This window comes from Limulus polyphemus, unplaced genomic scaffold (genome assembly GCF_000517525.1).
Source record: "Limulus polyphemus unplaced genomic scaffold, Limulus_polyphemus-2.1.2 Scaffold250, whole genome shotgun sequence".
NCBI lineage: Eukaryota > Metazoa > Arthropoda > Merostomata > Xiphosura > Limulidae > Limulus > Limulus polyphemus.
The window spans coordinates 168,089-177,019 of NW_013665860.1; the positions used below are offsets into that span (position 1 = coordinate 168,089).

At 32.3% G+C, this 8,931-nt stretch overlaps 1 protein-coding gene across 1 annotated transcript in view; it reads right to left on the reverse strand.

The window, feature by feature from the left end:
* Positions 1-5,603: 5,603 nt before the first annotated feature.
* Positions 5,604-8,931, reverse strand: part of LOC106478794 (E3 ubiquitin-protein ligase MYCBP2-like) — a 142,057-nt gene continuing 138,729 nt past the window's right edge. The window contains 2 exon segments of the mRNA XM_022382459.1: positions 5,604-6,782; positions 8,481-8,646. Of these exon segments, the coding sequence (XP_022238167.1) occupies positions 6,667-6,782; positions 8,481-8,646 (282 nt within the window). The 3' untranslated portion in view covers positions 5,604-6,666.

The window sequence follows — 8,931 nt, forward strand, 5'->3', positions numbered from 1 at the left end:
CTTTTACCAACGAGTAATGGGTTTGACTGTCACATTATAACTCCCCCCACGGCAGAAGGGGCGAGCATGTTTGATGGGACGGGGATCGAACCCGGATATTGCGAGTCGAGCACCCTAACTACCTGACCATGCAGGATCTCTCTACCAAAGGAAAGAGGACAAAACCTATTTAACTCAATTATTAATGACTTGAAAAAAGAAATGAAATCAATAACTTTGCGAATTATATTCGACAGTGTATCAATGTGTAAGATAAGTTCAAAGCAAGAAAGTTGGGACATTATGGTAGAAAAGGCAGACATTCCAAATATTCCAACTAAAACCAAATCATTATAATCATAATGTTGGTGGAGTTATTAGAATGTTCTAGCAAATGTTCTAGCCCTATTTTTTTACATCACCTAGGTAATACCATAGTATTATATATTTATCTTCTTATAAACAACATGGTCGATTTTCAGTTCAAGACAACTAGCTAAGGTACCACCCCATCCCGCTAAGAATCAAGTTTCGATACCCACAATAGGCAGAGAGCACAGGTAGCCTATTGTATAGCTTTGCGCTTAACAACCAAAAAGCAATGGTATTCACGTCACTCGCTGCATTTGTTTTGTTGACCATGACTACTGTACAAAAATTACATTTGCTTTTAAGGGACTGTATATTCCCAAGAAATATACTATCTTACATTTCAAACCTTTTTAAACAGATAGCCCTTTGTGTAGCTCTGTGCTTAATAATAATAAACAACAACAAAGTATCTTAAAACAACAAGAATTTAAAAATAGTAGCACTTAAACTTGTTTACTGCCACATTACTGACATGATTTATTAAAATATTGCGGCATATACTTTAGCGTAAAATACCAAATTCGTAAATTAAACACACCAACAATTTATGAAAAAGACAAGGTGACATTTGGATCCTTATAGAAAGTTTTGATAGAAAATTTTGTGAAATATTCCATTATAATGTCATGTTTTTGGTTGTTACTAGATGGTACTATTTTGATATTCCAAACAATCGTACTTATACGATTATTAATTTTGGAGAAAGTTTCCACCCTGCACGATGCTTATTTGGATGTACACGATTTTTTTGGGGTGATCATTAACGAAAAACACAAAATTTAATTTCATACTATGATTTCGACCTGTGCAGTCATTAAATTTGAAGTCTGAATTTTTCCACTCTGTACTATTATTAAATTCTTGATATTTTTCTACCCTACACTATTATTTGGAACACGAAAGTAGTTATCAGCACATACAGCCTTAAAAGATTTTTCATAGTTTCAAAGGTGCTAGCTGATGCTACTTGTTACGCACGAAGACGTCTGTTTACTACATAAAAATGTAAAAGTAAAATACATTGTATGAATAGTTATATTCTATTTTTTCTATTTTTTTAGCAAAGCCACATTGGGCTATTTATTATGTCTACCGTGGGGATTCAAACCCTGGATTTTAGCGTTGTAAGTCCGTGAATTTACCACTGTCCCACAACTTCGGACTAATTTTTTCTGAACTATTTATTATTAGGGCTTGTCAGCTATTTTTGTTTACCATTTGTATTGAACTCCAAAATTTTTTGTCGGTATTTTTTACCCTAATTTCATCTACAGAGGATTGAACACACTTTGTATGAAAGATTTGTATAGGCTACTGAAAAACCATGGTACCTGGAGCAAAATATATGGTATGTTTAGCACCTATACGTTTGGTTCACGGTGAATATTTGACTATTCGACAGTGTAATGATGTTCAGGTTACACCTATGCATGAATAGATATGTCATAGCGCTTATGAGTAAAGACGTTTGTATAGCGAGATTGGTAAAGTCAAATAGACATATCGATAATGAATATATTTAGGAAGAAAAGATCTTTTACAGCTATCTTCAACCATTTACACAGTACGGACGGTCCCTTTTAAATACAGGAATACGAGCATAAATGATCCCAGAAAAAGGTCTATAACTTACGTTCTTCTTTTCAAGGAGTTTAATAACTAATAACACAATTCGAAAGTTAATTGATATACATACGTTAGATTAGTTAAGTTTGAACTAAAATAATATTTGACCAATAAAGACTCTATAAGTGATTCTGTGGAAAAATTATAAGTTACTCAGCAAATTAGAAACAAACATTTTTATAAAACAATAAAAATTAATTAAACGTACAGTAAACAAAGATATCACACGTTTCCCGCATTCTGAAAAAAAAAAAAATTCATTTACTACAGCTGAATAATCACCTTAGACAAATATTTCCTGAAGTACCCTTCGTCTCATTCAGGAAGAGCAGAAGTCTTAAAGACATCCTTGTCCATGAAAAATTGAATTACACCTCATCAAAGAAAGGTTGTCATCCATGTAATAAAGCTCGTTGTCTGACCTGCAAGTTTTTAAAAACCACAGACTGCAGCGTTAAAACGGGGAAATTAAAATGGCTGTCGAACTCGAACCATTTGTTCGATTAATTATCCATCAAACTCAATCTTTTGAAGTCCACCTCAGTTCTTGCTCCGAATTTAATCGAAATTGGTCCATCCAGTACCTTAACACAACTGCTAACATTAGATAAACGGACACATTCGCTTTATATTACATTATATATATATATATATTACATTTTATAGAGAGAAAAAATAATAATCCTATGGAAAAAACATCATCAAAAAACAAAAACGCAGCCACACCAGGGTGTAAATCATAAGGTGGGTCATTATGTAATGTGTCCTGGTTTTTTTGAGGTGACTAAATTGCGTTGAGAGTACACCGTCTATCCAGATTAACTTCAACTTCGTTGGCCTCACATGCCTAGAACAAAAGAGAAAAGGAGTAGATGTGGGTGCTTTAGCGCACAACGTCCCACATCTTTACCACCTTTCGCTGTCTGCAGCCAGATACGGGAAAGTTTGTGCTTGCCAAAAAACAATAATTATGATATAATAAATCAATGGGGAAGACAACAAAACTGCCCTTGAATTTAGTATTCCAGCCCCCAAAATTATGTTTGGACATGAATACCAAGATGTTAAGGCATTACTGTACTGATGTACATGTTTTATAAAAATTTTTGTAGCTTATTCAAAAATATATATATATAAATCAATATATCTAATGCTATGAAATGCATTAATTGTCCATATGCGATTAAAATCAGCACTATAAAACACTAATGAACTTAATACAAACAAAAACATTATAATGAGATCAAAATTTGAAATTATTCTTATGTTACCGTCATCATTGTGTAGAACACTCAAGGTTATCCTTGGTTTAAGTAACTAGCTTTAACATATTTATATTCTCCAAGCTGTCTCCAACCATTATATTTATATTCTGTTCAGTATAGCAGGGTGAAAAGACCAACTTCAGGTAGCTGGGCTTGTCTAAGCCCACCTGGTTTATACTTGAAACAATTTTTCAAGATAAAGGGAAGAGGATGGGAGCTTAAGAACTATTAAGATAAAGGTTTTTAGGTCTGTTTAATATCACTAATTATTACATAAAAGGGTGGAGTTTTGTAGAAACATAGGGTGGTTTATTTCTACTATAAGAATATATTTTGTTTTTTATATCTTACAATATTAAAGAAAAAGGTGGAGGTTGGGAGTAAAACTCCCAACCCTTAACTGATTCTCCTTAGTTGCTTGCGAGTTTTACATCAGCGTCAAGATCTTGTCTGATAGATGGAATATCCCCAACGCATTTGGATATTATGACCACAGACATTATCCATTATGACTTAAGGATGACAATGAGGGCTGGTAATGGAAGAATAATTTTGAACTTTGGTCTCATTATAATGTTTGTTTTGTGTGTGTGTGTATATATATTAAAAAAAAAGATGGTGGTTACATTTTTTACTTAATTTTCATTGGATAGACTGTGTCAGATATAAATACTCTTTAATGTAGGTAGTGTTATTAATTAATTTATTTTGTGTTTGCAATTCATTAATGTCGAAGCTATGGAGATTTCTAGAAGCCCCAAGTGATAGACGTATAAGTAGCTGTGACCAGACGAGAGGAAACAGAGTAAAAGTAAAGTCATGTGCAAAGGAACTTTGGTCAAAGAAAAGTTAAGGTTAACCATCATGAGAGTGAATGGCCAAACAGTTGATATGTTAAGAGTGAGATTAACAGTTTGAAAAAGATAAGGAGAATAATTTGTCTCGTCACAGGATGTTCTAAACTAATTGAACCTGCCTGTTTAGGACTTTGAGAAAAGGCAGATGATTATTGGAAGTTCAGGATATAACTGCGGTAACTCACGCGACAGCATAAGTGAATTATACTCGGATGCTATTGCGATAAAAATAGTTCAGCTTGTCAACTGAATTCTGAAGCAATTGAATTAGCCTAAGTGGACTTTTGACAAGAAGAGAACTGTATAGTGTAGTATTTAAGATACAACTATGATCTCCATAGTGTAAAGAATTTTGTACATATGTTTAACTTGTTTTCAATATATATATAATTTTAAAACAAGTGGAGTTCGTGCTGTTCGTTTATTATTGAATTTATCACCAAGTCACAGACACCTACTGTAGAAGAATCCTTAGCCCAACACACCCATAAATTGGCATCAGTATATATACTACTAAAAGTAAGTTTACGACAGACTGCCAAAATTAAAGTTTATACATAAAATGGACTAAATAATTAGAATGTTGGTGATGTGAAACTAAAAATTAATGGTAAAATAATAATAAATCTTGCAGGTGTAAGAAAACACATGCATGGCTGTGGCACTCTCTGCTGGAACAGCTAAAAAAAAAGGGACATCCTACAATTCAAATTCAGTGTTCGTAGGAATGATTTAGTTTGTGTAATAATATTAGGTGAAATACCCTTAGAAAAACCACATAAAAAATTTACAGTTTGACAATTATATATGTCTCTATTGCAGTTGAAAATGGTCACGTGCAATATTAATTATCTATAAAACATTACTTACAACAGTTTTATCTTCTTAATCATTAACTTTACATTATTTTCAGCATATAGGACTAAGTTCAAAACTTTCTACCCTTTTGTTACTCCTTACCACATATATACAAACCATTTTGTTTCTATTAAAAAAAACTAATGAATGCTACTGATTTTTAAATAGTTTCCTCTTGCATAATTTTACATAATCTCCCATAGGTGGAAAAAAACTGTCAGATTGTTTTTTGTTCGTTATTAAGCACAAAGCTACATAATAATCTATACTCACCAAAAGTATCAAAACCCAATTTTTAGCATTATCAGCCCTCAGACATACCAGTTTTATTTGGGGTGGGGTGGGGGTGGGATCAGATTAAGGACCAGTGTTTTGCTTGTTAGTTTAGTGACTGGACTTCAGTTTATTAGGGTACTGAGGATAGTCTGATTTCAATCATCACTTTATGATGAAAATGAAGTACAAGCATGAACAATTTTAACACAAAGACAATCCCTGTTATGTAATTTGAGATATTTGAAAGTCTTTATTGGAAGTTCATGTGAAATCCTTGTTTATAGGAAACAGTCATACTGCTGTTCTCTGAAAAGAATATCAGAGAGGAGTGAAATTATCATGACATTAAATAAACTCATGACAACACGGATTACCAGATAAAATGTTTATTATTATTTATTTTTTTTTAGTTACAATCGAACCCAAAAATGATTCGGGTTAACAAGTTACAAGAAACACTCTTCAAGTTCCTTCTTTCAGAAACACCAGCTTTGGAAGGTCTGGATCTTCTTCAAGCCACGTCATTTAACATTGAGGAAATGTGCCAAAACAAGACAATTACACAAACTTTAACAAAACATTAATTCAAGGATTGAGATTTAAAGTTTAGATAGAGACTCTGGAAGGTCTGCATCTTCAAGTTTCATCACTTACATATTGAGGAAGAACACAGAAATTAGAAATGTATGGAAAAAGATAATAAAAGTTTTACTTAAAGCAATGAAGGTTAAATATCAAGCCAAAATTGTACTATATAGATAGCTTCACAACTTTTTGATTCATTGTTAACAGGATATAATATTGCTTCTACTTCAGGGCAACATCAAATGAAAACAGAAATCAATGACACATATGATACAAACATATCACAGCATAAAAATTAACTTGCCTGTATTAGACTCTCATTTTCTTCTGACAAAAAAAAAATTTACACAAAGTATACTAAAAATCTGTAATGGAGACAGATGGTGAAATGATTCAAACTTGAAGTTTGTTCACATTCTATATTTAGGGGTAACAACTAATATGTACAAGATAATTCCTGAACATAAAACTGTACTAAATAACACTGCTGTATGAATGAATGAACCACTTACCAGCTATAACTGGCAGAATTCAATACTTACACACAATATTGGTTTTATAATACTTTTTGCCATATATATCTTTATTGGAGTATCTAGAAAAGAAAAACACTAAAACACTATATTGTAATGATGCATACAAAACTGACCTTAAGTTTTCAAATGTCTGCAAATCACAATCTTGCAGAACCCATCCACTCCAATGTTGTTTTAAACATTAATCATTATGTAAAAACCACAGTGTTGATTAGAAAGACCTTTTTCATTACTACCCCAAATTTTTGTAAGGAATTTTCCACAGACTATATTACAAGTGTATTATTCAACTACACCATCCCTCATCATCTTTTAGAATGTGTGAGCATTCCTACAGACACCACAACCAAGTGCAAACTCTTCCCCTGTAGGTGGATGTTTCACATGTAGCGGACATTCCTCTCCTTCCAGCTGTTTGGCTTTTGGACCTGTAACAGCAAAAAATAAATAATAATAATATAAAATAATGATTTATGTATTCTTTAGGTCATACTGTAGAATCAACACAATTATTCAAGACTGGACTAAAAGGTTTTTGGCACCTTAATTTTGACCTCTTGCAAGGCACCTCCCGAAGCTATCTTTTAAAAGAGCAGACTTCACCCCAAGTTGAAAATTTTAACAACCAAATCTTTTCATAATAAAATAAAACCAAAAAAAATTATTTACATACACACTATTTAATTAAATGATAATTAACAAAGAGCTACACTTGTAAAATATCAAAGAAAGCAAAAGACACTTGAATACAGACTGAATATTTCTCTCAGGAAACTTTTATTTAAAAAACAAAATATAATGATGTTCAGTTTCTTTATAAGAACAAAACCCTTCTGCATTTAGTATATTTTTGACTGATGCCTACAATGCTTCAAAACATATATTCCAAAGTAAAATACACTAAATGACAATATATAAGTAAAACTATTCTATTCTAGAATTTTAAGGGATCATATAATGAATTTGAAATTAATAACTTTCTGAATTAAAAGTTGTTCAGTGGACTTTTGCATTTTGAGAAGAAGAAAGACAAACACAGTGAACTTAAACTATTAAATAGGTTATTTGGTTAGTAAGCATTGTTATGATTGTTGAAGCTAGTAACACCCCAAACCTATTTCATTGTTGTGAACTTGTGATTGTTGAATCTAGTAACACCCCAAACCTACTTCGCTGTTATGAACTTGTGATTGTTAAATCTAGTAACACCCCAAACCTACTTTGCTGTTGTGAACTTGTGATTGTTGAATCTAGTAACACCCCAAACCTACTTTGCTGTTATGAACTTGTGATTGTTGAATCTAGTAACACCCCAATCCTACTTCGCTGTTGTGAACTTGTGATTGTTATATCTAGTAACACCCCAAACTTACTTTGCTGTTGTGAACTTGTGATTGTTGAATCTAGTAACATTACAAAGCTAATTTATTGTTGGTTACAGAGAAAAGTTAGAAGTATCAATATATATGTATGGTAGGAATAACAAAACAAAATGGATATAGACAGACCTTTAATATTATACAGTTCCTTTGAAAAAAACTAGCACAAAGAATTCAACAATCTGCATGAAGCATTTTTTCATAAAACTCATGAGAATGTGCAAAAGCAAAATAGAAATATGAAGCAATTATACATACCAACCTTCATAACATATCCTACTTATACCTGGGCAGAGAAAATGAAAGTAACAAGCACAAATAGTTTGTATAAAGTCATAAAAAAACCAGCTAACCCAGGAAAAACAACATTAAAGTAAGTTTATGAAATAAAAGTGTGGGACCAGTATGATATTTTATAGGCAATGGCATGAAAAAAAACATATTTTACTGAAGTAAACAATTTGTACAAACAGCCAAAATACACACAAGTATCTTAGGCAGAGTCAACTTACCATACACCTTAATACATCACAATTCTGAACTAACAACAAGATTATATTTCTTGTTTAAAAAAATGTCTTTACCTAAACGATTGTACTTTCATGCCCTTTTTTTTTGGACTAGAAGCTTCATGACATTATCATAATAACATACAGTTTACAACAACTTGAAAATCCCATTTAAAAAACTTCAAAACAGAGTTTATCATTTTCATAATGACAACAACAACAACAACAAAAAACCTACCTGCAGGACAGTGAGGTAATTCATTTTTTGGTATGTTTGTTACTCGCTGGAAATCATCATGGCAAGCATTACAGAAATGTGTTGTGCCAAAACAGAAAAAGACAGCCACTGAGCAACAGTAGCGACATTTGTACTCCAAAAAGTCTGTTCCGTGCTTTGGACACATCTGCAAGATTCAATTTCATTAAGTAATAAACATTAAAAACATCGTACACAGTACACAGAGAATTGTGGTTTTAAATTATTAGCAAATTTTATGGGATAATGGCAAACTACCTCACCCTCTGAGGATCAATCATGGTCAAGCAATTACAAGACTGATCAGTTTTATTCTATTTGTTGGCAACAGACTACAACAGATATAGCAGTTAACTCTTTCAGCATGGGCTCAGTCCCTGGGACCAACTTTGTAACCATTTTGTGCTTGTTATAGTTTTCATGCTATAACTTT